Genomic DNA, 26,548 nt, shown 5'->3' with positions numbered 1-26,548 from the left:
CTACCATAAGCGCTTAACCTACAATTTTCATCCACAAACTGGGTTTAAAACAAAAACACTACAACAGCAATTCCACATCAGGAAAAAGGAATCAACCCTGATTTTTTTCTATATAAACATAGCTCAGAAGTACCAAATATGCTTCCTCCACGATTCACCAAGTAGCTGCTTGACACAGGCAATGGAGGTCCCAGATTCTTTTAGCATTATCTGAACTGTAATTTTTTTTCCATCCCCAGTTTCACTTCTTGAGAGAGCTCTATCTCTCAACTTTTCATAACGGCTTCTTGAAGTGTTATTTTCTGCCAACATTTTGATTGTATTCAGTCAAAAAATGAGAGACAGGGTCAGAGTAACAGCATTGTGTTAGTGCAACAATATGCTGAACCGCAAGGCACTGAGACATACTCCAGCCACCAAGTGTTTGACCTCACTCATGCGATCGCACAGTGTTTCCCCACAAGGAGGGAAATATTGTCCCATGTTAACCTTGTGCATCTTTTAAAGTATTGGGAGTAACTCGAGAGCAGATTTCTGACTCACCCTCTTAACTGGGATTGGTGTACCTTGAAATCACCATGAAGAATCCCACAAAGTATTTCCCTATAATTTGTATTCCATTAAAATTTTTTAAAGGAACACTTCTAGACAAGGTTGTATAATAACCTAAATGCAGAAGGGTTTTTTTTTTTAAATAATGTTTTTATGGTTCCACATACTTTAAAAACAAAACAATCTGTAGCTAAACCCTGATCAGAGCAATCGACTTTCTCTGTTTCAGACAGGCTGCCATCTGCTGCAGACACCTAGCCAGGTACTAGCAACCTCCATAGAAGTCTTGGTCAGAGATGGACCAACCAGTTCAGAATCTGAAACTCCCATTACAGTGCTAAAAACAATGCGAGTTAGAACAGTAATTTGAACAGTTAACAAACAGCTCTTTACGACAATTTTAATTAAAAAAAGAGAACATTTAAAACATAAATATAATACACTATCTGAAAACATCTTGGGAGAAAAACTGCTCACTAAAAGTAACATAGTAAAGCACATCGGAAACCGGGAAAAAATTGCAACACCAGACCCTCAGCTTGGTATTAAGATTATGGACTGATTAGCGGTTCTTGAAAATGAGGGGCTGTAATCTCAGTTCTGCCTGCACAACTGCTCACTACTGAGCTTGCTGCTGACCAGGTCTCTTTCAGATCCGAAATGTACCACAGTCGAAATAAGAATTATTCTCCAACAAACAGAAAGGGATCTGTTTAAAAGCATATATCTGGAAGATGGCTTTTTTGTACAGCAGTGTTGCCTCTGCTTTTAAGTAAGGCGTTTAAATCAAAAATAAATTGCACATAAAAATCTTGCGTATTGATTCACTTTTTATGTCAACATTAAAAAGAGTACTTAAACTTGCTGATGGGAAAATTCCAGCTAACCACATGTACAATTTCTCTGTCTGTCATGATCTAATTACAGCCTCCCATCACTGACAACACTCATATCTTCCATCTCTCAGCTGTTCCCCTTTGCTGGGTCCATTGGCCCCAATTCCAACATAAAATAGCTGCCCTTTTAAAATTTATTTTTTAGAATATATTTCTTTTTAGAATATAATTTATAGTGCTGGCTGCCTCTCAGCTGTGGTCTGTTATCTCCCGCCCCACAGGATGCACAAGGCACCATCCCCCATTGTATCCTGGACCAGTATCTGTGCTCCACTGGCTGCAATAGCCCCAAGCCAGGGTCAGTTTTCCACGCTTGCAGATCTTCCCCCACCACCGTGTCTCCTCCCCATAGCAACACTTTCTGTCATGCACTAAACATCACATTGTTTTCGAACCATGACATTACAATTGCCTATCTACCAGTATTATAATACATCTAATGCTTAAAAAATACTTTCTCCCTCCCAACTGTTAACCGTGTGTTATTGTATTGAGTCACACAGACCAAAAAGGTAACAAGTTTTAATTTAGATTTACCTTGAATATAACTTTTGAATGATTTCCTTACAAACAGAAAGATTGTAACTTCAAACTGGCTTGGTAACCACATCAGAACTACTAAACACTGGGAAATCATGAATTTGGAATTGCAGCCTGAACTGAAAATCTAGTGTTAAATTTTTTTGCACCATTTTAAAGTAAAAGAGTTATTTAAAAATATGGCATTGGGAAGTTTTCAAAACAGGCCATTTATTTAACAAAATTAAAATGCCATATAACTTGGCTCCATATACACTATCTCACCAGTTTTCTCAGTATCCTGGCCAATAATTATCTCTTAACCTACATCACTAAAACAGATTATTTGGTCATTACTCCATTGCTGTTTATGGGACCTTGCTGTGCACAAAGTGGCTGCTGCATTTCATACATCACAACAGTACTTCATTGGATGTAAAGTGCTTTGGGACGTACCAAGATAGTTATCATCATCATCATCATCATCATAGTGAATGGCGCTATACAAATGCAAATTCTTTCTTGTATTGCTTTGGATATAATTAAGTCTTAGAGAACTATCCAATCAATGACTGAGCAAAGCAGTTTGGGTTCTCATTCCTGATCAATATCCAGTGATCCTTGCTGGAATTATGCTTGCGTAGATGATGAGCTCTCAAGCCCGTTAACATTCAACCATCTAGGCTCACACAAGTAACCACTTGGGCTGAGGTATCAAAAGGACTGCTGCCTGTGAAACCACATTGCAACAAAAATTCAATGTCTTGAGGAAGAGGAGGAATGCAGGTAGAAAGGATAAATATTTTAGAAATGGAAAGTACCATTCAACTTTTTAAAAAATCACAAGTTATGCTGTAATTCTCTAACATGGTTCCACGCTTTGGGAATGCAACTTACATTCAAGCAGAGCGATTTCAAGATACAGAAGATTTACATTACAGATTGCAGCTTCCAACTGCAAGCTCAGTGGTTTAATACATGTTGGACAAAGAGAAATGTTGTTTGTCAAAGCCATTTCTTGTTGTCCTGCAGCAATAACTAATGAGGTGAAATATAGTGAACAACAGGAGCTGCCGAGCACAGAAAAGTCCCTGTAAGAAAAGTGATTTAATTAAGCGGCTGCTATATTCATCTCTACATAACTCAAACTGCAAGCTCTTGCTGAACTTCAAGGTGGTGATGAAAAGGTTGGAAACACCAATATATTCTACACTTCCTGCGAAATACCCTAAATAATTGGTGGAGTACTGTAATGAGGTGTCACACCTACTTAAGACTGAAAGGAACTCCTGGTGTTCTCAATTCAAGAGATAACTTCCGACTACAGAGATCCAGTCATAAAACCACTGTACTTGATACTGAACAAAGAAACAATGCGGGGAGTGGAAAAAAACAAGTCATTTTGAAAACTACATTTACTCAGTTTTGTTCCAACTGCCGAGATAGTCCAACTCGAAGCTGGGGCCGTAAAGTTAATCAAGTACAAGTTTTGAAGCAGTTTGGGCTATGCACATACTAAAGCTGTGTATATTGGGCGTCAAGGACTGAATGGACAACAACTTGCATTTATATTGTGCCTTTAATGTTACAAACTGTTTCACAGGAGCGTAATCAGACAAAAATTGACACTTAGCTTTGGCCGAGTTGGAAAGAGACATTAGGAGAGATTACCAAAATCTTGGACAAAGAGCTCGGTTTTAAGGAGGTCTTAAAGGATGAAAGCGAGGTGGAGAGGTTTAGGGAGGGAATTCCAGAGCTTGGAGCCTAGATGACTGAAGGCACGGCTACTAATGGTGGGACAGAGGAATTGGGGGATGGAAAAGAAGCGAGAGTTGGAGGAACGCAGATTTCTCCGAGGGCTGTAGGCATTTGCACTTTCACCTGAGGTGGCAGACAGGGCCTCATTTTAGCATCTAATTTGAAAGACGGCACCTTAGACAGTGCAGCATTCCCTCAGTACTGTAATAAAATGTCAGGCTGGGTTATGTGTTCAAGCTTCCAGCTTGGAGGTTTGAACCCATGACCAACTGGCTCAAGAGGCGAATGTCACCACTGAGCCAAGGTTTACATTTGAAAGAAAGGGCTCAAGTTTCAGCCTGAGTTGTTCCTATTTTTTTGGAGCAATTAGTTTAGAATGGAGCATCTTAGAAATTGCAATTCTCGGCATTTAGTTTGCTCCAGTTTGAGTGAGTTAGAATAGTTCCATTTTAGAACAGATTTTTATTTTCAAAAAGGGGGCGTGTCCAGCCACTTAGGCCTGTTTTGCAAGTTTAGGCAGTGAAAACTGACTCTAGAAAAACTTAGAATGGAGTAAGGGTAGATTTTTGTACGCTCAGAAAAACCTTACCTACACTTAGAAATCAGGCGTAGGGAACGAAAGACCTGGGGCTGGTGGGGGGGGGGGGGGGGAAGCGGGGGTGGGAGAGGGAAATTGACAAACATTAAACACTTCACTTTTACAAATAAAGAGCCATCATCAATAGTAAATGATAAAATAAATAAAAAATATAAAACATAAAAAAAAATTAAAAATTACGTTTCTACTCACCGACTGCAGCAGCGGGAGCCCTCCAACAGCGTGCTGGGATGGGGCCCCCCAGTGTCTCTCTCTCTCTCTCTGCCTCAGTCAGTGTCACTCTCTGTGTTTTTGACAGGGAGGGGGCGAGGGGAGGGAGGGGAGAGGCGGGGGCGGAGGAGGGGGCTGAACGGGCTCCTCTGACGAAAGGAAGCCAGCCGAAGACTTCGGGCGGGGCCCGCCCACAGTAAGATGCCAGGCGGGCAGGCCCCGCCGAGGACATGGAGGGGGAACAGCTGAACGGGAAGGGGGGGGGGGGGGCGCGAGAGAGTGGGAGCTGAACGGGAGGGGGTGGGGAAGGCCCGAGTCCGATCTTCGCCTGGGCTAGGGGCGGCGTGCTTTGGGCCCCTCCCATGCAGCCTCGGGGGCAAGGACCTACTGCACATGCGCGCACACTCTAGCGCGCATGTGCAGAGGTCCCGGCACTGTTTTCAGCGCCGGGATCTGGCTCCGCCCTCCACGCGTTCTGCTGCGCTGCGTCATGGGCCTGGATCGACCGGATGGAGGGGAGAATACCAAGGTAAATAATAGGCGCCGTTTCTGTTCTAAAAAGTTGGCGCACCACATGGAGATGCGCCGTTCTAACCCTGAGGGCAAATTTGGGCCCAAAGAAACTGAATGATTGAGAGCAGCCAGGGTATTAATGAAACAAGTATATGACAAAAATCATACTTCCTTCCATTCACCCCAGGTCAGAACAGGAAGGCTTAATACTAGAAGGGCTTGCCCAACATAGCATTGGGTTAGGTAAACAGCATCCTCCAGAAATTGTCATAATAATCTTCTGTTTTTCAATGGTCGTGTAATCACTATTGCTATGTGGGCAAACACAGCAGCCAATTTTCACAAAAAAAACAGCAAATAAGATGACTAACCAGTACTTTTTGCTGATGTTAGTTGAGACACGAATGGTAGCAAAAACATAAGAACTGCCTCATTCTTCTTTAAATCGTGCCATGGAATTTTGATTTTTTTTTACTACAATTACCTGAACAGACAGAAAAGCCTCAAATTTAGCCTCTGAAAGGCAACACCACCAACAATGCAACATTCCATCAGCACATTATGCCCTGGAGTAGAGTATGAACTCTCATCCATCTGTTTCAAAGGCAAGAGTGCCATCAACTCAGCCAAGCTGAACACACAATACAAAAGTATTAAAAGATTTCTACTCTTGAAATGATTGTGCAATATCACAAGCTTAAAAACTTGTAAATAGAAAACAAAAAAAAAAATCTAAGTTCAATATAGAAATTATGTTCCGGCTATATACTTCTACATATAGATACACATTTACATTATACCAAATCCAACTTCAAATTGAGGTAATCACAAGCAAGGAGTGTTCAGGTGTATGTTATTACGTAAAGTGACATGTCAAGCACCAGTATTGATTTTAATGACATTGACTAGAAACAAGAAGTTTCAACAGGCTTAAACATTAAATATACCATCTGTTCTCCCACAAAACTATACGGTGTATGAGGAAATGTAGATGAAGATATATAAAAGAAAAAAAAGTGCACTTGTTTAGTGCCTGATCACAGCCTCAGGATGCCTCAGTGCCAATGGATTATTTTTCAAGTGCAGTTACTGTTTTATGTAGGCAAACTCAACAGCCAATTCACACACAGCAAGGTCCAGCAAATGACTACTGAATGACCAGATATTCTGTTCTTCCAATGTGCAAGTTAAGGAAGAAATGATGGCCAGGACACAGGGTGAACTCACTGCCTTTCTTTAAATAGGTACTGTATGAACTGTTATGAGTACCCGAGCAGGCAGGTAGAGCCATCATTTTGAATCTGAAGGACAGCAAATCTGAGGGCAACACTCCTTCAGTACTGCACTGGAATGTCAGCCCAAAATGGTATGCTGACGTCTATAGTGGGGGTTAGCCATCACAAAAAAAGAGCTGTATCATCAAAATTTCTATCTTAACCAACATTTTTCCATGTCTGCAAACATTGTGAAATCATGGACATGTATTTATTTTAGCACTAATGGGTGCAAGCAAGGACAAATTACACTGAACTCCAGTGTGCTGGTTCGTTAAAATAACAAAGACCATACACCTTTGTGTTTGAAAAATACATTAAATTATATTCGCAGTTTTGTCCTGAAAATGGAATATACAATTATACACATGATTTGCAGCTTATAACCCCATCACCATTCTTTATTACTAAACATGATAAAAAAAATTCCACAATTTTGAATAGTGCTATAAAGCACAAACTGGAAAGCTTTGCTTAAAACATGGAAGACTATACATGACTTATGACACATTAGCTCTCAATTGTGAATAGCCAATCTTGAAAAAAATCCAGAATGGTTTTAAGAAAATATTGCAGACCATGCAAATCGATGATTCAAAACTAAACAGGGCAGTTTTGCCCGGCACGTAACTATGTCACAGCAGGCCCCATTCAATTCTAGAACACATTTTTAAACTATTTTATTTACTTTACAGTGTTATTTGCAAGCCATCTAGGCTCCTGATATCAAAACATGCAATGCCTGAATCAACTAACAGGAGGCCTATTTCTTCTTCACTAGGTTTTCAGACCAGTAATAATGCAATACTGATACAACATATCACTATTACAGTGCTAGTTTAAGCAAAATATGAAAATGCAAAAGTCAGAAATATCAGGTAACAGTATGTAAACCTGGACATCTGACAAATAAGAACTGTTACAACATCGCAAGGTTTGCTGCGAAAGTTAAATGGTGACCTTCCCCACCATCTCAAGTCTCTATGCTGCCTTGAAACTGGAGTTATTGGAAATCCAGACATAATTTCCTTCCTCCTCATCCCGAAATGGAGCAATCCATTATGATTAGTAGTTCCATCCTGCACCAAATGATAATCACCCATTTTGTGGGAAGGAGGGGGGAAAAATAAAAATAAACACAAAAGCATGGTCGAAGAATATAAATTGCGATTTGAACTTGGATCTCAGTTCATGAATGCAAATCAATAATCTTTGTAATTGGTAAATGATGATAAATTAAAATATTAGTGTACTGCTGTGCTTAAAGAGGATGCCACACATCTATTAAAACTAAAAACATTAAAACTGAAATCAAAACTGTAAACCTGTGTCCTCTGGTTACCAACCCTCCTGCCATTGGAAAGTTTCTCCTACTCAAAACTGTTCATGATTTTGAACACCTCGATCAAATCTCCACTTAACCTCTGCTCCCAGCTTCCCTAGCCTCTCCACACAACTGAAGCCCTCATCCATGGTACCATTTTAGCAAATCTCTTCTGCACTATCTCCAAAGGCTTGACATCTTTCCTAAAGTGTAATGCCTAGAACTGATACACAATATTCCAGCTGAGGCCTAACCATTGTTTTATAAAGAGTTATCATACCTCTTCCTTGCTTTTTGTACACTATACCTCCATTAAACAAACAAGGATCCCATCTGCTTTTTTAAAAAAAAAAACAGCTGTCTTAACTTGTCCTGCCACCTTCAAAGATTTGTGTACATACACCTCCAGGTCTGTATTCCTGCACCCACTTTTAACATTGCACCATTTAGTTTATTCTGCCGCTCATTCTTCCTACCAAAATGCAACACTTCACACTTCTCTGCATTTAATTTCGTCTGCCATATGTCTGGCCATAAAGGGTAGGTATTCTGACTGGCAGAATGTAACAATTGATGTTCTCCCAGGATCTGTACTGGGGCCTCAGCTTTTCACCATATTTAACATCAATGACGAGGATGAAGGAATAGAGTTGTATATGCAACTTTGCAGCTGACACTCGTTAGCAGGCACAGTAGTCGTGCAGATGGAAGCCGGAAGTTACAAATGGACATAAGCGAGTGGGTAAAACTGTCAAATTCAATGTGGGGAAATGTGAGGTCATCCACTTTGGATCCAAGAAAGACCAAATTGGGAGTATTTTCTAAATGGTGAGAAACTAGGAACTGTGGAGGAGCAAAGAGATGGTGACATGATAGGTCCAAGTTTCTATAGGTATGTAAAGAAAAAAAGGTTAGTAAAGACAAAGTAGGTCCCCTGCAGTCAGAATCAGGGGAGGTCATAACGGGGAACAAAGAAATGGCAGACCAATTGAACAAGTACTTTGGTTCGGTATTCACTAAGGAGGACACAAACAACCTTCCAGTTATAAAAGGGGTCAGAGGGTCTAGTAAGGAGGAGGAACTGAGGGAAATATTTATTAGTCGGGAAATTGTGTTGGGGAAATTGATGGGATTGAAGGCCGATAAATCCCCAGGGCCTGATGGACTGCATCCCAGAGTACTTAAGGAGGTGGCCTTGGAAATAGCGGATGCATTGACAGTCATTTTCCAACATTCCATTGACTCTGGATCAGTTCCTATCGAGTGGAGGGTAGCCAATGTAACCCCACTTTTTAAAAAAGGAGGGAGAGAGAAGCAGGGAATTATAGACCGGTCAGCCTGACCTCAGTAGTGGGTAAAATGATGGAATCAATTATTAAGGATGTCATAGCAGTGCATTTGGAAAATGGTGACATGATAGGTCCAAGTCAGCATGGATTTGTGAAAGGGAAATCATGCTTGACAAATCTTCTGGAGTTTTTTGAGGCTGTTTCCAGTAAAGTGGACAAAGGAGAACCAGTTGATGTGGTGTATTTGGACTTTCAGAAGGCTTTCGACAAGGTCCCACACAAGAGATTAATGTGCAAAGTTAAAGCACATGGGATTGGGGGTAGTGTGCTGATGTGGATTGAGAACTGGTTGTCAGACAGGAAGCAAAGAGTAGGAGTAAATGGGTACTTTTCAGAATGGCAGGCAGTGACTAGTGGGGTACCGCAAGGTTCTTTGCTGGGGCCCCAGCTGTTTACATTGTACATTAATGATTTAGATGAGGGGATTAAATGTAGTATTTCCAAATTTGCGGATGACACTGAGTTGGGTGGCAGTGTGAGCTGCGAGGAGGATGCTATGAGGCTGCAGAGTGACTTGGATAGGTTAGGTGAGGGGGCAAATGAATGGCAGATGAAGTATACTGTGGATAAATGTGAGGTTATCCACTTTGGTGGTAAAAACAGAGAGACAGACTATTATCTGAATGGTGACAGATTAGGAAAAGGGAAGGTGCAACGAGACCTGGGTGTCATGGTACATCAGTCATTGAAGGTTGGCATGCAGGTACAGCAGGCGGTTAAGAAAGTAAATGGCATGTTGGCCTTCATAGCGAGGGGATTTGAGTACAGGGGCAGGGAGGTGTTGCTACAGTTGTACAGGGCCTTGTTGAGGCCACACCTGGAGTATTGTGGACAGTTTTGGTCTCCTAACTTGAGGAAGGACATTCTTGCTATTGAGGGAGTGCAGCGAAGATTCACCAGACTGATTCCCGGGATGGTAGGACTGACCTACCAAGAAAGACTGGATCAACTGGGCTTGTATTCACTGGAGTTCAGAAGAATGAGAGGGGACCTCATAGAAACGTTTAAAATTCTGACGGGTTTAGACAGGTTAGATGCAGGAAGAATGTTCCCAATGTTGGGGAAGTCCAGAACCAGGGGTCACAGTCTAAGGATAAGGGGTAAGCCATTTAGGACCGAGATGAGGAGAAACTTCTTCACCCAGAGAGTGGTGAACCTGTGGAATTCTCTACCACAGAAAGTAGTTGAGGCCAATTCACTAAATATATTCAAAAGGGAGTTAGATGAAGTCCTTACTACTCGGGGGATCAAGGGGTATGGCGAGAAAGCAGGAAGGGGGTACTGAAGTTTCATGTTCAGCCATGAACTCATTGAATGGTGGTGCAGGCTAGAAGGGCTGAATGGCCTGCTCCTGCACCTATTTTCTATTTTCTATGTTTCTAAGAGATGCGTGTGCCATGCACACAAATCACTACAAGCTAGTGAACAGGTACAAAAAGGCTAATGGTATGTTAACCTTTATCTCAAGGGGGATGGACTACTAAAGGGAAGAAGTTATACTTCAGTTGTTTAAAGTATTGGTCAGACTCCATCTGGAGTACTATGTTCAGTTCTGGGCACTGCACCTCAGAAAAGATGTACTGGCCTTGGAGGGGGTACAACACAGATTCACCAAAATGATACAGGAGCTTAAAGGGTTCAATTATAAGAATAGGTTTCATAAACTTAGCTTGTATTCTCGAGGAGAGCAGATTAAGAGATAATCTCATCGAGGCTGATTGAGTATTCAAACAGGCTCATTTAGACAGGCTGTGAAAAAACACAGGCCACATTGCATTAAGTCATCAATCAACTTGACATTTTCGGATCTTGGGTGGCGAGCCAATTAAAACGTTAAAAGACTTTCAATTGAGCCAATAAGGTCAAAGAAGGCGAGTTCTTTTCTGTAAATTGATCCAGGTATAAATACAGCCATTTTGGCCATGTGGTGCCAGAAGAACAAAGACCTGGCTTAAAGCCAAGAACTTGTTATTGCTCTCTGCCAAGATTAAAAAGTTAAAACTACAATCGGAGTTCGTATTTCATTGGAAATTAAGAGATCTAACAATTTTGGCGCTGCGAACAGGGTCGCTGAGGAAAGAAACTGAATTTTGGACATCGGACATATATATTGAGGTAAGGACTCCTCTTTTTAAAAAAGTCCTCGGTCAAAAGTCTAAATTCGCCTCTCCTTCTACGCGATTCCGAAAGCCTCCGGTTTGCGAATCCTCCGGTTGGTAGTCGGCTCGAAGTCCCATAGACGTCTAAACTTTGGCGGTGTGTTAGTTAATTAATCACCGATCTATTGATCGGCTAAAAGCCTACGACTCGAGACCCCAGTAAAGAAATGGCAGCAGGAGATAAGAGCAAAGAATTGCCTACAATTGTTAAAGGTGGGCAGGCACCATCTGAAGTTTCGCTAGATTTAATTCTCGAACAGTTGAAAGAATACATAGAGCAACAATTCAACTTATCTAAAACCTGTATTAAGATCGAACAAAAGTACGAACCTCCAAAGGACAATGGTCCTTGGACGAGATTAAAAGGGTCTGGGGGAAAAACAACCCGTATGAAAAATAAAGAACGAACTAGATGGTCCCTAGCGGTTATGGGCCAGATCCGGAACCGGAATGAAATTATAATGCGTTCCCAACATGATCGAGGACTGACCAGTACAAAGGATCAATTGCAAGCAGTTTGTGCACAGCTGCGACAGAAAAAGCTTGAACTTGAAAAGCTGGAAGCGGAAGTTAAAGATCTTAAAGGTGAAATTAAAGAATGGAAAAAATCATTAGGTCAAGAGACAGTAATAGGAAAAGGAAAATGTATTGATCAATTCACAGGGTACCCATGTTTGGATAAATTAAAAGCGCAAACCCGAAGACACGACCGAGGAATAGATACGGATTTCGAATCCTCCGACAATACAGTGTTGGAGGATGATGAAGAATTAGGGGTGCGCTTTGCCCCGTTTAAAAAAAGACGAGTTGTAGTCAAATCAGAAGAGACTGCGGATGAGGGCGGAACCAAAAAAACAAAGAGAAGGGTGTATGAAGAATACTTAGTTCATGCTCCGACAGACCCAGAGAAAATTGATAAATGGTCCAAGGAATTGCCCAATCCAAAGAAAGGGGGAGTAAAAACGTGGGACCAATTGGACTACTTAAGAAATATATATCAACTTCATCCCTGGGACGGAGTGCAAATTTTGACCATAATGGTGCCAAAAACACAGGGAAGAAAATTGCACGAGAAGGTAGATGAAGCTTTGGGGCAGAATGAGCAAGAATTAGACGCAGGATACGATTAAACACTGGCTGCAAGCCTTCAGTCCAGCTAAGACAGACTGGGGAAAAATTGCAGCCTGCCAACAGAAAGGAACAGAGGAGGTCCTGGGGTATGACGAATGGTTTAGATGCACGTGGCTAGAACATTCGGGTATGAATAATACGGATGAGGAAATGGATGAACAAGTGTTTGGACCCCTGAAAGCAGCTTTCGTGGCAGGTCTAAAGCCAGAACTGTCCAAAATGCTTACGGTCGTGTTACCGGACTGGGAAGGTAGAGGAACTACCTTTGCAGCATTGGTGGATCGATGTAACCAATTAGATCGGGATATGGGAGCTAAAGTCCGAGCTGTACAGGCTATGGGATGGAAATCCCAGGATTCCGATCAACAGTTATTAGGAAAATTACCCGGAAAATGTCATTATTGTGGGAAAGAAGGTCACTGGGCCAAGACGTGCAGGACCAAACAGCAAGGTCATGGCTGGGGAAGAGGACGCAGCCAGGGATACAATTCAGCCAACAAGCCAGGCTTGTCACAAGATAACGACCTCATAGAAGCATTTAAGCGACTGACAGTACAACAACAGAAGGAGTTACTTGGGATAGCAAAAAACGATTAGAGCCCACCCTGGCCCACCTCCTCGCACTAATACAACAAAGGAGAGATGGGCTATATATAACTGAGGGTGGGCGATAAGGATGTGGACTGTCTTTTAGACACAGGGGCGGAATTAACATGCTTACCCCTACAATATGGAGACTTTTTGCCGTTGGATGGTAGGGCACGTACAGCCTATGGAGTTGGAGGCCATAAAATGGAAATTAAAAGGACAATAGGGCTGGGTCCACATGAACTAACCACGCCGGTCTGGATAGGCCCAGTAGATCAACCCCTTTTGGGAATGGACGTTCTAATCCAAGTAGATTCATCGTTGCATTTTGAGGATGGTCGGGTGACATGGTCAATTAGAATTTTGAAGAAAGAAGAATTGAAGGAACACCATGGCCCCAGGCACTACCAATAGTGCTATGTAGCATTAGGGCAACCCTGAACAGAACTACAGGTCGAAGCCCATTTGAAATTATAACAGGAAGACCCATGTCGCTGCCAGGAACTATCGATTTACGGAAAGCTGATGTTCACTTAATGAGTGACACTTTGTTATCATACTGTCAGAACTTAACCAATGCTATTAGTTCTGTTTCCCGACAGGTATCGGCACCTTGGGGTAATCCACCCGAAGGAGGACACGACATCATCCCGGGAGTCTGGGTGTATGTGAAAAAGTTGCATAAAGAACCTTTGGGTGCCAAGTAGGAGGGACCTTATCAAGTGTTATTGACCACCCAGGCAGCTGTTAAAGTCCAAGGAAAGAAATCATGGATCCACGCTTCACACGTTAAACGAGCACCCATAACTGAAGCTGAAATCTAATAAGGACAATTACTTTTTGCGAAAATGTATAAATTTACTGTATTATTGATTGTAGGTATTATAGGCATAGGCCTACTTCTTACTAGCCGACCTTCTGCACCAAAGGGAAATAGTAGGGTAGCAAGGGAATTACATGTAAATACCTTTTTATATATGTCATACATTTATGCCAAACAAGTTAACATTTCTAGTTGTTGGGTGTGTGCGCATATTCCTAGTCACTCAAAGGGAGGGATTCCCTTGAGGCCAGTTCCCTTGAATATCTCGGAAATGGCTGAGTGGATAATTAATCAAAACAAAACAGGCAATGCGTTTCAGGATACGGAAAACTGGGCACGTAAATGGAAGTCAGCAGGTTACAATCCTTTGAAGGGGGATACCAACCGTGCTACAATAATTCCAAACGGCCCCCATTTTTTGTTATCACTAATACAACGGGAATAGGAAGACCGGGGGAATCGGTCTGTCTGATTAGAAACATCAAAGGAGGCCAAAATATGGGGTATAGTAACTGCTCCCGGAATTATAATATAATCAAGCGACGGAACCATCCAAACTGTGGGAATTTTTAACGTAACGGGGATTCTGAATAAAACAGATGCAAAAGCCTGGACAGGCCCCGAGTGTTGCTGACAAAGAAACAGCTAACATTCATTGCATATAATGGCACCTATTGGGTGTGTGGCCACAAGGCCTACCCTTGGCTGCCCCAGAATTGGATGGGATCCTGCTATTTAGCCTACATTGTGCCTTATATGTATCATATAAAGTCACTGTCGGAACATTTACACCGTCCTAAGAGAGCTATCACAGAAACAGAGAGGTTCTTTGCCATTCTGATCCCTGGGGATGGGACCGCCAAACTGGCAAGGGAATCCATTAACATGGCATCCGTTGTGGAACGGGTAGCCAATGATACCTCAGAGGCCCTAGTTAAAATGGTAGCAATCTGCACAGTAGCCCTACAGAATAGACTGGTCCTTGATTACATCCTGGCTGAAAAGGGAGGTACTTGCGCCCGACTCGGAACTGAATGTTGCACATATATCCCAGATAGCTCCGAAGAAATTACCCACTTAGAGGAGCATATCCAAAAGGAGGTAGAAAAACTTAAGCAACCCCCATCATTCACTTTGTGGAGTGGAGCCACTGAATGGCTAGGTTCAATAGGAACTTCATTGGTGGAAGGTTTAATTCTATTTGTTGTAATTGTTTTACTTTTATATTGTTTGTTTATGTTGATTAAATGTTGTTGCGACCAGGCGGCTGTAGCTGCTGTCCCGCAGGTGAGACACCTTGCAGGTCCCAGCAGACCGTCTGTATGTGGCACAGGGGTATGTTATGCTTAAGGAAAGGTTGTTCACTGGTTGAATTAAGATATTGATTTGGATTAAATTGGAATAAGGTTAATTAACCTACTAAAACCAGACTTCCATTGTGGCCACGATGGAACTCGGGTTGGTGTAAATTTGTGTGGAAGCTACTAGTCCGGACATGTGGCGAAACACATCAACAAATTTTAGAAGGAAACTCTATTCACATGTATGAAATTATTTTGTAGAATATTTAACCAGTGATACCTGATGTTTTATGATTCAGTTTGTGAAAGAATCAAAGGGGGGATTGATAGAGTATTCAAACAGGCTCATTTAGACAGGCTGTGAAAAAACACAGGCCACATTGCATTAAGTCATCAATCAACTTGACATTTTCGGACCTTGGGTAGCGAGCCAATTAAAACGTTAAAAGACTTTCAATTGAGCCAGTAAGGTCAAAGAAGGCGAGTTCTTTTCTGTAAATTGATCCAGGTATAAATACAGCCATTTTGGCCATGTGGTGCCAGAAGAACAAAGACCTGGCTTAAAGCCAAGAACTCGTTATTGCTCTCTGCTAAGATTAAAAAGTTAAAACTACAATCGGAGTTCGTATTTCATTGGAAATTAAGAGATCTAACAGAGGCGCTCAAGACGATAAAGATTTGATAGATTCTTTTTTATCTATCCTATTTCCTCTGATGGGTGAATCCCAGAACAAATGGACATAATAAAATGAAAGAGGCCCGAATGGAAGAACTTCTTCACACAAAAGGTATTAGAAATCTGGAACTTTCTTCCCCCAAAAGGCTGTGGAGGCTGAGTCAACTGAAGCATTTGACTGTGATTTTTGGTAGGCAAGGGTATAAATCTAACATGCTTCTTTATTTAAAGTTTTGTAGAAAACTACTGGATAGCATCACATTTCAGTCAACAAAATTGCTCGTTTCAAATTCAAGAATGCAATGGAATCCACATATAGATGTATATTTGCAACCAATGTGTGAAATGCAGAGCATGCTGTAAAAGGGAAAGCACCCATATCAAATGTCATTTCTGTAACATGATCAGTACAGGTAGCAGCAGCATTTCCCTTCAATTTAACAAGAGCTAAGGCCTTTCTCACATCAATAACAGATTTAGTTTTAATAAATCTGCTTCAGGAACACATCAAGTAGAATCACCTGGAATATAACTCAGCAGAAACCACTTCAATGTGGGGCTGCAATTAATATTTGACAATTTACAGGCACGTGATAAAAATTTGGAAAAATGCTTCTGAAAGCCACATGGCCAGAAATTCCAGTCAAACATTTACAGGAGTTTGAATAAATCTCCAAATTCCCAACAGTCCCAAATATTTTCATGGCCAACAATAGTGTTTCAAATAAAAACAGAAAATGTTGGAAACATCAGCAGGTCGGCTGCCTGATTTGAGGAGTGTTTCCTGCATTTTTTGTTTTTATTTCAGATTTCCAGCATCCGCAGTATTTTGCGATCGTGTTTCAATGCCATTTTCCCATTTAATGGACCATCAGAAACCTTATTCTGGTGAATCCATGCAAATTCTCTTGACACCTCCAAGAATACTGAAGATCTGGAATTTAAAAACAAAAAGGTGCAGCGGAGGTTTATCTGAAACTGGAAAAGGAACCCGGTTGGTATCAGACATCTGAAAGATCTTGAGAGATTAACAAAGGAATAGTTATGTTGCCAGTGACTGGAAAAGTTTCAAGCCTCTTAAAAAGATAAAGTAGTTACTTTCGATTTAAAAATGTATTTCATGATTTGGAGCATTTTTCAATTAAGTAAACTGCAGTCATGTCAACATATCATCATTGGAGTACCCTGAAGCCAAATAAATGTCTGACTGAGATTTATGAAATCTGAACAGAGCCTCCATTTTTAGTTTAGTTAAGATTTAATAATTAAGAATTGCAAGAATGTCATGATATCCCAGCATGGCACTGCAATCATTTGACAGAACTTTAAAAGGTGACCTTCATGTTGCCAGTAGCTACACCAGTCAATATGTTCAAGTGCCTAATCTGTAATTTTTTTTAAAAAGTGATTATGCAAATAGGATCATTCCATCTAACAAGAGCCAGACAACAAATATAATTTTACAGGTTATACTTAATTAATCTTCAAGTTATTGTAGAATCAGATGCTAATACAGCCGACGGAAGTTTTCCCTTCCATAACATAAACATAAGGAGTGACAGTCACTAATCAAAACAGACCAATGTGATACCAAAAAAGTGGCAAAATGTTTAGTCTCATAGTGTACCAAGATTTTTTTAAAAATCATGTCACATTTTAGCTACAAGTAAACTTTAATCAAAAAAAGGTAATCGCCAATTATTTGGCTAGAAACCTGCCCACTGAAAACTATGGCTATCAACACTCACCTTGTCCTGCTCATCAGAATTGGATGTCTTGGATACAAGTGCCACTTCAGCCAGATTTCGCTCAAGTAGCGCATCATACTTCACACTTCTTTTCCTTTTTCTTTTCTCTCGATTTTTTTCTTGGTCTTCATCCTTCTCTTGTTGTTCCTGCTGTGCAGGCTCAGGCTCACCTATCTGAAGATCTCCACAAAGTGAAGATTCAAACAGTGGCTTTCCATTCAAATAGGTTTTGGTAATCCTCAATTTAATTTCTGGTGAGCCACTCTTTTTAGGCGTTGTTCGAGGTGGTGTTACATTCCCTCTGTTCTCTGTGGAGCAATCAACTGGAGAAGATGCATGTTGGGACGGTGGTTCTTCAACTACATCTGGTGCACCAGAATCTCCATTTAACATGAGAGAAGTCAAATCCTTTAATTTGTCTGATGATCTGTAAGCAGAAGTTGCATCATGTCCATTTAAACGGTGTATCACACCATCCTGAAGGGCAGCCGATAACGGTGTAGCAGCTTTGTCAGTCAGCATCGAGCGCTCAGAATCCACTTCGCCATTCTGACTCTTCTTATTAGTAATACTAAGGATCTCAGGAACCTTTTTCATAGATATGGGATTAATCAACTCCTGTGCCAGTGGTCGGGAACTCCCCATTACACTCTGTGGAAGTCGGTAGGGTTGAGCCATGCTGTCCAGATGTTACCAGTCTCAAACAGCTTTAAGTAGATAGAAAGAGAAAAACAGATTATAAAAAATGTCTGTAAAGAAAAATCGCCATGCAATGCTGTCAAATGGACAAATACTTTGAAGTGCTATGCTACTAAAATATTGAGTGCAAGAACATAATAAATAGGAGGAGTAGGCTATACAGCACCTCAAGCCTGCTCCACCATTCAATATCATGGCTGACCTTCAACTCCACTTTCCTGCCCGATCCCTATAATCCCGATGCACAAGTATCATGTTGCTGGTTTTAGATTTATTGCAATAACCACAACCCATAATATTGTGACAAAATTAATTTAAAAGGCAACCTCCCCGCTCACTAAATCGACCTATCCAGTCTTTTGTTCAATGTGACACTGAATACGTTAGAAAATTTCTAATGAAAATAAATACGGTTAACATTTTAAAACTGTATTCAATGTACATAAACACAAAAGGCCTTGCAGTAACAGTCACCGTTGCTCAATGGGTACCCACCCATACAGCCCAGGAAACTCCCAAGTTGGGTCATAGTCTGTACTACATTAGTTGATCTCTGTAAAAATGCAATTGAGGTGCTATAATCGGCCTCAGCAACCCTGGGCTAAGCAGGGTTTAAAATCAGCTCGGGATCTTACTCTAGATGACCAAAAAAATCCCCATTAAAAATTGCACATGGGTGGTAAGTGAGGACAAGATCAAGTTGTGATGCCACAACAGTAAAATAGCCTGCTGATAATCATTACGAAGACTCATAGATGAACATCTGCCACTTGAATACCATACTTCAGCAAGAACCGATGCCCAAGAACAAAGTTCAGGAAATAGGTGATTTAATGTGAAAGTAGCAGTATTCATCAATGCAGTTATCAGTATGGGGAGATGAGGGTCTAAATTTTAGGGGTATAAAACAAAACATTGGGCTCCTTGATGGCTCAGTGAATAATTCCACCAAATGGCATAGCACTGACTAAAACAGACTACGGTTTAAAATTCAATCCTTGGTCAACACTGTTAGTTGATCTCAATTGGGAAAGCGGCTGCAATATTTGATTGGCCACAATGTCTCGGTTATGGAAACAAGAAAAATACAGCTAGGGTTCAGACGCGCAATTGCTTGCTAAAGTGTATGTGTGGACGCAAGGCGAGGGCAGGGTCAAACTTGGGTATGAAGTCTGCCATGTGATCAAATAGCCTGAATCACACACTGTTTAGCCTGACATTAAAAATACTTGGGGAAAGTACCACAGGGTCGCTGGCGCCCATTGAACCGTACCCCAGCACAATCGACATTGTTGAGATGGTGGAAAATGGGAAAAAGTAGTGAGAGTGGGACGGGGAAGAGAACAAACATCAATTCCAAAGCTCCATCCTGATCTAATTACAATTTTTCCACTTTCACCCAAGTTTCTTTAACCACAATTTTCTTTCATTTAAAACCATAAAAGCTGCAAATCTGTTAATTCTGGCTTTATAACAGCCTCGAGTGAGAGGAATAGCTATATTTCAAAGCAAAGGTAAATATTTTGTATTTTCCTGCGGTCCTCCTTTTCCATCTCCTTGCGCAACAACTACCAAGACAGCTTGATAACTGCCCACCAGGGGGAGTGAAAGGTAAATGTCTTTTCCGGTGGTGAGGTACCGAGATTTCATTCAGCATCTCACAACAAAATGGTCAAGACTTGAAACTTGCCATGTGGCAGTAAATAATTTGTGAACCCATATCCGACTACATGGTCCATTGTTATTTGTGATCAGGTCATCCAAAGTAAAGTGGGAAAGAAAGAAAGACTTGCATTTATATAGTGCCGTTCATGATCTCAGGAAGTCCCAAAGCGCTTTACAGCCAATGAAGTACTTTTTGGAGTGTAGTCATTGTTGTAATGCAGGAAATGCAGCAGCTAATTTACACACAGCAACGTCCCACAAACAAAAATGTGACAATAAACAGATAATCTGTTTTAGTAATGTTGGTTGAAGGATAAATATTGATCAGGATACCGGGGAAAACTCGAGCTCTTCTTCTAAATAGTGCCATGGAATCATTTTGGATATCAAGGGAATCAAGGGATATGGGAATAGTATAGGAAAGTGGAGTTGAGGTAGAAGATCAGCAACAATCTCATTGAATGGCAGAGCAGGCTCGAGGGGCTGATTGGTCTACTCCTGCTCCTATTTCTTATATTCTTATTTACATAGAAAACATAGAAGCAGAGAAAATAGGTGCAGGAGTAGGCCATTCGAGCCTGCACCGCCGTTCAATGAGTTCATGGCTGAACATGCACTTCAGTACCCCATTCCTGCTTTCTCGCCATACCCCTTGATCCCCCTAGTAGTAAGGCCTACATCTAACTCCTTTTTGAATATATTTAGTGAATTGGCCTCAACAACTTTCTGTGGTAGAGAATTTCACAGGTTCACCACTCTCTGGGTGAAGAAGTTTCTCCTCATCTCGGTCCTAAATGGCGTACCCTTTATCCTTAGACTGTGACCCCTAGTTCTGGACTTCCCCAACATTAATAAGAACATAAGAATTAGGAACAGGAGTAGACAACTAGCTCCTCAAGCCTGCTCCGCCATTCAACAAGATCATGGCTGATCTGGCCCTGGACTCAGCTCCAATTACCCGCCCGCTCCCCATAACCCTTAATTCCCTTATTGGTTAAAAATCTATCTGTGATTTGAATATATTCAATGAGCTCGGCTCAACTGCTTCCTTGGGCAGAGAATTCCACAGATTCACAACCCTCTGGGAGAAGAAATTCCTTCTCAACTCGGTTTTAAATTGGCTCTCCCGTATTTTGAGGCTGTGCCCCCTAGTTCTGTCTTCCCGACCAGTGGAAACAACCTCTCTGCCTATATCTTGTCTATCCCTTCCATTATTTTAAATGTTTCTATAAGATCACCCCTCATCCTTCTGAACTCCAACGAGTAAAGACCCAGTCTACTCAATCTATCATCATAAGGTAACCCCCTCATCTCCGGAATCAGCCTAGTGAATCATCTATGTACCACCTCCAAAGCTAGTATATCCTTCCTTAAGTAAGGTGACCAAAACTGCACGCAGTACTCCACCTTTTACATCCACCTGAGAGGGCAGATGGGGCCTTGGTTTAACATCTCATCTGAAAGACGGCACTCCCTCGGTACTGCACTGGAGTGTCAGCCTAGATTACGTGTTTAAGTCCCTGGAGCAGATTACAAGTCTCTAAAACAACATGTTAAATACATCAAAAGGAAACAGCCTTGCAGTGGCAATTTCCTAGATGGTGAGATCCCAATTTTAGCAGAATGGTTGGAGGATGTACAGAGCAGAGCCCAAATGATTCTCAAGGTTGAAGGGAGAATTGATGGAAGACCAGCAACCTTGGGCTGCTGTTGTGTAACTCCCATCAAATGGACCAAGAAAAGAACTGCCAAAGAAATGGACATCTCTCACCTACTGCCTTACCAAATAGAAGATTTTTTTTTAAAAATCAAGTGGGGAAGAACCAAAAAGTAAATTAAAATTAGATTTCATTACATAATGACCAGGGCAGTTTGCAGTCTGCAAATTGTGTTGCTATACACTTACTTTAAAAAACACCCCGGATTACCTATAAACACTATTAAAATTATCCAAGCACATTTTTGGACATTCATTATTTTTAAAATTTTTTACTAATAAAAGTTACAGTTTATAATCTCTTATAAGCTTAAAAATTCTAAAGAGTTGTAACATACAGATGACCAAAGCACACAAAGCATTAACAGTAGCATATAGTCTCACTATTTACAATAGCTTGATTCTTATTACTTTTGATGAGTTTCAGAAAACATTCTCCGAAAATAAATCTAAAGTTCTGTGCTGTATGATTCTACTATGCAATGAGTGGTTAGGATCTGGAATTCACTGCCTGAAAGGGTAGTGGAAGCAGATTCAATTGTGGGTTTCAAAAAGGAATTGTATAAATACCTGAAGGAAAAAATTTTGCAGAGCTACAGGGAAAGGGCAGAGAAGTAGGACTAGCTGAAGTGCACTTGCAGAGAGCTGACACAGACTCAATGGGCCGGATTGCCCCCTTCTGTGCTGTAACCATTCTATGATTCTATAAGTCTGACCTGTTGTTGGATGGAGATAATAGGGGTCCAAACATATCCTCAAAGCCACATTTAAAAAAAAACTTTACTGCGTCATGCTAGCTACTGTCATTTAAAGGTTTCAATTTTACTTAAGCAACTATTACCATATCACGTTTAAACCTGCTCCATGTGTGATTCAAGATAGAGTTCAATGTACTTATTTCAAACTGGAATCTAGAAAATAAAACAAGCCCCGAAGGGAAGATGTAGATCAACACATCTCAGATTAGCTGGAGGAAGGTTTCAGAAGTTTTGATTATATAAAATTGAATGACTCAATTAAATCAAAACACAGTATGCAACAATTTTTAAATGTAACTTTAACTAACTTAAGAGCAGTGGTAGACAATTATGTTGCCAACCAATATCCTGGCAATCCCAATGTGTTTTAGTTCATCAAAAAACAATGACATGTTGAATGATCAACCCATTCAAAAGTACTTTTAATCTATTTCTTATGTCAACTGTTCAGATAATTAATTTGGACCAAAAATATGCATTTTGTTCACATAATTGTAGCACATTGGCCCAATATATCTAAAGGACCAAATTGAACATTGCAGTAACCTACCTAGTATTAGACAAATCAGCAACCTCAGCTAACTCCCTGATTCTTACAGGATCAGATAGCATTTTAAATCATAAAACATTACTCAATTGTACTCAAGGCAACAGCATAAACAAACACGCAACTCTTTCAGTTTGTTACAATGACGATATCATTAAAACTTTTCTGACCTACATATCTCGAGTCTGCAGTATTAGTTGAAAAATTGAAGTATTTTTTTCGTTTAATCTGCTGCCCCTCCCATCATCTTTTGACACATTTACCATGAGGTATTACAGTTTGCATCAAACCAAACAGCTTTGTTAATTCAACTCAATACCCGAAGCGCAACAAATATAAACGAGGTACTGCGTTGACAAAAATGGCCTTTTTGTCATTCCAATGGTCTGTTCTCAGCAGGTCTCCTGCTGGATGCAGCACATCCTACTTTTTTTTTGTAATCTCTGCCACATATTACAAAATCTCCACCGGAGCTAAAGCAACCCACGAGTGCTGCCTGCTGCAAAAACACTTGTTGCAAAACTGAAATTAAATTCACAGCATCTCGAAAAAAAATCACAATAAAATTAAAAGACCAATCTTAAAATTTAACAAACATGGCTGCCCTCCATACATACAGCAAGCAGCAGCAATGCACATATTCAACCCCACAGCAGCTTTAAGGGATTAAAAAAAACGATTGTATCTACGCTCACCGTGCTTGCATGCATACGAAACAATTGCACTGAGATAATAGATCATAATTGTTTTTTAAAAAAAAATAAAACATATACGCAAGAGACCGGTGTGGAAGTTGGAGGGGGAGGGTTAAAAAAAAATCTCATGCCCTGTTCCAGAGACTGATTGACTGCCCAGCTTCTGATTGGACCAATTCGGGGCCTAGTCCTCGGTAACTAAGTGGCCACCTCTTCTTGTTCAGCCACCTTTTTTTTTTGGCCCGCTATGCGGTTCACGCGTTTGCACATTGAGGGAGGGGGAGGAAAAAAGAGATGTTAGATTTCGAGGACATGTAAGTGCAGGTTTAATAAAAGCAGCGAACCTGTTATCCGCGCATCCTCCCGAGCGGGGGTACTGTACTTTCAATGAGTACAGTAACTCCTTCGCTCCCTCATCCTCATCATCCTCCTTCTTCTTCAACCAAGCCAATCAGCGCGAAAATTCTCGCTTCCCATTGGCTGCGGCCGAATTGTGTATGAGGGAGTGGGGGGGGGGGCGGCGCGGGAGAGAAGGTGAAGAGCGCGAGCGGGGGAAAAAAAAACACCAGTTGGTTTTACTTTGTCCCCCCCCCCTTCCCGCAACATTCAATTCAGTTTTTTTTTCTTGTTTAAAATTTCAATCGGGTTTTTTTTCCTCACCCAACGCCTTCCTTTGGGATGGCTTAAAAAATAAACACGGACCAGACGTTGAGAACGCGTGACGTCACCGCTTCGGAAGCCTACATTTCGCCGCGAGTTCAAGAGGAAAACGGCCGCTGACCCCTCCGCACTCGCGCGCTCTCTCTCCCCCCCCCCCCCCCCCCGGACTCCGCCTCTCTCAACCGAACGTGATTTGAAAAAAAGGCAGGCTCGCGGGAGCCCCACGTGACCGACGTTGCTCAGCGCCGGGATTGGCTGGGCCAAAGCGGAATCTTGGGAGGGCGCGAGGCCGGTTCCGCGAGGCGGCTCGAACCAGTGCGAAGGGCGAACCAATGAGCGGTTCGGGTGGGAGGGAGAGAGGGAGCGGTGTGGGGAGTGTTGTTGCCAGGGAAGGTTACGCTCGAGCAGGGAAAACAAAAAAAGCTTTTTTTTTTGATTGGTTGAGTTCAGAAGTTGCTGCTGCACCCTGTTGGCTGGCGGTGGTTACTGTCGGAAGGACGGATAAGGAAGCCTTGGCTGCTTTGCGAGAGAGGCCGTGCCGGGAGGAACATGGTGTGATCGTGTCCGTGTGAGGCGCTGACTCATTGAAACGTGGAGCGATTCTTTTTTTTTTGTGACTCGAAATTAAATGGTTGCTGTCTCCGAGGAAGAAACGGCTTGGACTGCGACCTTTTCGCTTGCGGACGGCACCCGAGGACGACGGCGAAAATGACCTTCATGTTGTTCACCGGCTCCCGCTCGTCTCTACTGAAGACGCCTAAAGTGGTGTGTCGAGAAATTCGGAAAGGTAGGGGCAAATTCTCCGGGAGTGGTCTCCGGTGGTGTTCACGAGGAGTAATATTTGTGACCCGCTGCTGTGACCGCAATGAAAATGCAATTAATCTGGAATGCTTTCTCTTTCTTTGTACCAACAAAATACCACCAAGGTGGGCCGATTTATTCCCTTTCGCAGTAGGCCCGACCTGCAGGTGTCCCGCTTATCTTTCAGTTGTAAGCTGGAAGTTGGCATTAAACATTATCCCTGCTGTGAAATGTAGCCATCGCTGCAGGTTATGGCTATCTATTTGTTTTTAATGCCATGGATTTTAAACGAATCCACCAATCTCCATGTTTTTTTTTCTCTTTCACGTCTCGCATGATTTGAGGCCGGTCTGCGTAGTCACTGTTGCTATGGTGTCAATGACCTTTAAACCCAGCTGCCTTGACAGAAAAGGTGTGAAGTGGCCTCTTGGATTTTTAATGCATTATGTTCCAAGATTTTTATTTTAAAATGGGCCATTTTAAATGTTGTCTTCCAATAAGTGCTTATACTTGGTTGTATTATTTTAACTGCCTTGACTTTCATGTAGGCTTAACGAACCTGACCAATTTGCAGAAGTTGAGGGTGTTTTGACCTTCAGTTCAACTCTAGATTTTGATACGATGACTTAATAAATTCTAATCATCAGGCAAAACATGCTGTGGCTGCTTGAACAACTCAGCAGCATCTGTGGCGAGATAAATAGTGCCTATTTCGGTGACCTTTCGTCAGAACTGGAAAATGTTACAGCTGTAGCAAGTACAGAGGCAGGGAAAGGCGGGGAGGAAATTCTAATTTTGCTGCCAAAATTAACTAAAACGAGCAACTATTTTGTGTATGCAACCCTATTAAGAACTGGGGTGCTTTGGAGATATTTGAAGACTATTGACTTAATCAAAAGGACCTTGGTCCCTTTTAAAATATGCTGGCTAAATTTATAATCAAATTGTGTTAAACAATATAAACTACGTGCAATATACTGTTATAATAAATGCTTGTGCTTAGTGCTAAATGCTGGGGCTATGTAACATTATAGTCCTTTATGACCTTACCCAAAACTATCAATACACAAGGCTATTTTTACTTAATATTCCTTGTATGTGTGTTTCTGATTGGGACACATAATGTGTGTAATGAATGCAAACACATGGAACGAGTATTTTATCTAATATCAGAATAAACTTACGATTATTTGGGTTAATGATTCCAATTATCAATTATCTTGCATGCATTGTGAAAGAAAACTTGGATGTTGCAATAACTGTAAAGCTGCAGTGCTCTGCTTGTGGTATTTTTGTACTCCCCCATTTCTTGCTGAATTTCCTAGTACTCTTGAAATTTACATATAATGTGTGTGTGTTCCATTAGAATTTTAAAGTTTTGTAATGGAAACATAGATTGGCACTTCCTTATCCAACTATCTGCTACCCAAGAACAAATAGGCTGTGGTACAAGCTGACATGTATGTTGATTCAGTTGTTATGACCTCACAGAATGAGCTTCCAGTACTTCAGTTACACAGCTTGCACAAACATTACAGCTCTGAAATTAGAGCTTCAACAGCCTATGGGCATGGACTGGTGAGAGCA

At 41.4% G+C, this 26,548-nt stretch overlaps 2 protein-coding genes across 5 annotated transcripts in view; one reads left to right on the top strand and one right to left on the bottom strand.

Annotated features, from left to right (window-relative positions):
* nsd2 (nuclear receptor binding SET domain protein 2) overlaps positions 1-24,297 on the bottom strand; it is a 111,356-nt gene extending 87,059 nt beyond the window's left edge. Inside the window, exons 1-3 of one of the 3 annotated variants that reach the window (XM_070866921.1) lie at positions 23,845-24,092; positions 22,342-22,411; positions 17,420-18,126 (exon numbers count right to left, since the gene is read on the bottom strand). In XM_070866921.1, the coding sequence (XP_070723022.1) occupies positions 17,420-18,097 (678 nt within the window). In that variant the 5' untranslated portion in view covers positions 18,098-18,126; positions 22,342-22,411; positions 23,845-24,092. Of the gene's footprint in view, positions 1-17,419; positions 18,127-22,341; positions 22,412-23,844; positions 24,093-24,160 lie in introns of those variants that run through there. The other 2 variants (XM_070866920.1, XM_070866919.1) reach the window with 2 other exon arrangements.
* A 231-nt stretch (positions 24,298-24,528) lies between these two features.
* Positions 24,529-26,548, top strand: part of letm1 (leucine zipper-EF-hand containing transmembrane protein 1) — a 103,543-nt gene continuing 101,523 nt past the window's right edge. Inside the window, exon 1 of one of the 2 annotated variants that reach the window (XM_070866923.1) lies at positions 24,529-24,947. In XM_070866923.1, the coding sequence (XP_070723024.1) occupies positions 24,869-24,947 (79 nt within the window). In that variant the 5' untranslated portion in view covers positions 24,529-24,868. The remainder of the gene's footprint in view (positions 24,948-26,548) is intronic. The other variant, XM_070866922.1, reaches the window with a different exon arrangement.

This window comes from Pristiophorus japonicus, chromosome 2 (genome assembly GCF_044704955.1).
Source record: "Pristiophorus japonicus isolate sPriJap1 chromosome 2, sPriJap1.hap1, whole genome shotgun sequence".
Classification (NCBI taxonomy): Eukaryota; Metazoa; Chordata; class Chondrichthyes; family Pristiophoridae; genus Pristiophorus; species Pristiophorus japonicus.
The sequence above is the reverse complement of the archived record's forward strand: the minus strand, read 5'-3'. Positions and strand labels throughout refer to the sequence as shown.